This window comes from Austrofundulus limnaeus, unplaced genomic scaffold, assembly GCF_001266775.1.
Source record: "Austrofundulus limnaeus strain Quisiro unplaced genomic scaffold, Austrofundulus_limnaeus-1.0 Scaffold3244, whole genome shotgun sequence".
In the NCBI taxonomy this organism is placed as follows: domain Eukaryota; kingdom Metazoa; phylum Chordata; class Actinopteri; order Cyprinodontiformes; family Rivulidae; genus Austrofundulus; species Austrofundulus limnaeus.
In genome coordinates this window covers 1,455-2,581 of record NW_013955646.1, presented here as the reverse complement: position 1 = coordinate 2,581, position 1,127 = coordinate 1,455, and the positions used below count along the sequence as shown (strand labels likewise).

Genomic DNA, 1,127 nt, shown 5'->3' with positions numbered 1-1,127 from the left:
CAGCTATAGATCAGCTAACAGAAGGTGATAAAACGTCAGATTATTTAGTGATCTTGTTTGAGGATAGAGAAGATGTGAAGCCTGAGAGGCAGGACGACAGGAGGACACCTTTAATGATCAATTCTGAGATCTAAGAAACAAACATTTAGAGGATTATTAAATGTGTAAAATCAGATATTTAAAATCAGATGTTTGAAATCAGATGTGTAAAATCAGATGTGTAAAATCAGATGTGTTAAATCAGATGTTTGAAATCAGATGTGTAAAATCAGATGTGTAAAATCAGATGTGTAAAATCAGATGTGTAAAATCAGATGTTTGAAATCAGATGTGTAAAATCAGATGTGTAAAATCAGATGTTTGAAATTAGAAGTGTAAAATCAGGTGTAAAATCAGATGTGTCCAGGTCTCAAAGGCCTTTCAGGAGCCAGAATCCTGTAGTCTGTCTTCAGATCCACACACAGATTCAGAACTGTTAGCTGACCTGTCCAGGTCCGATGTGGTTGCAGTCGGCGTCGGGGCTGCAGCCTCCTCGGCCCACCAGCTGACAGTTGTTGATCTCCACACACACTTTGCCGTCACCTGTCCAGCCCTCGGCGCACACACACGACACGTTACCTGGACCCACGTACACACACTCCGCCTGCAGACAGGAAGTGGTTAGAGGTGACGGTCTGGAGATTGTTTTTAACGTGGCGAGCGAGGGGGGAGTCTTACGTTGACGTCACAACCTCCCCGGGTGTTCTTCAGGCACAGGTTAACGGGACTACAGGTGTGGCCGTCGCCTTCGTACCCATCGTTACACACACACCTGGTTCAGGACAAACTGTGAGGAACGACTGGACTCGGCTTTAAATCAGGATGAAGGATGTTTCTCTCACCTGGTATCCAGGCCCGTCTGGGTGCAGAAGGCGTGCACGTGACAGTGCTCCAGCAGGCCGTCGGCGTTACAGGGCGTGGCCTTCCTGTCACAGTAATCTCCAGAGAATCCCTCCAAACACGACCCTCTCCGACACACCCCGCCGCTGCCGGGGCGGTTATCACACACGCCGTGGATGCAGCGACACTCTGAACACACACACACACACACACACACACACACACACACACACACACACACACACACA

General features: G+C 48.1%; 1 protein-coding gene across 1 annotated transcript in view; it reads right to left on the bottom strand.

Moving 5' to 3' along the window:
- Positions 1 to 395: 395 nt before the first annotated feature.
- LOC106511804 (stabilin-1) overlaps positions 396 to 1,127 on the bottom strand; it is a gene marked incomplete at its 5' end in the record, with an annotated part of 2,062 nt that continues 1,330 nt past the window's right edge. Inside the window, 3 exon segments of the mRNA XM_014000538.1 lie at positions 396 to 643; positions 718 to 811; positions 882 to 1,068. Of these exon segments, the coding sequence (XP_013855992.1) occupies positions 476 to 643; positions 718 to 811; positions 882 to 1,068 (449 nt within the window).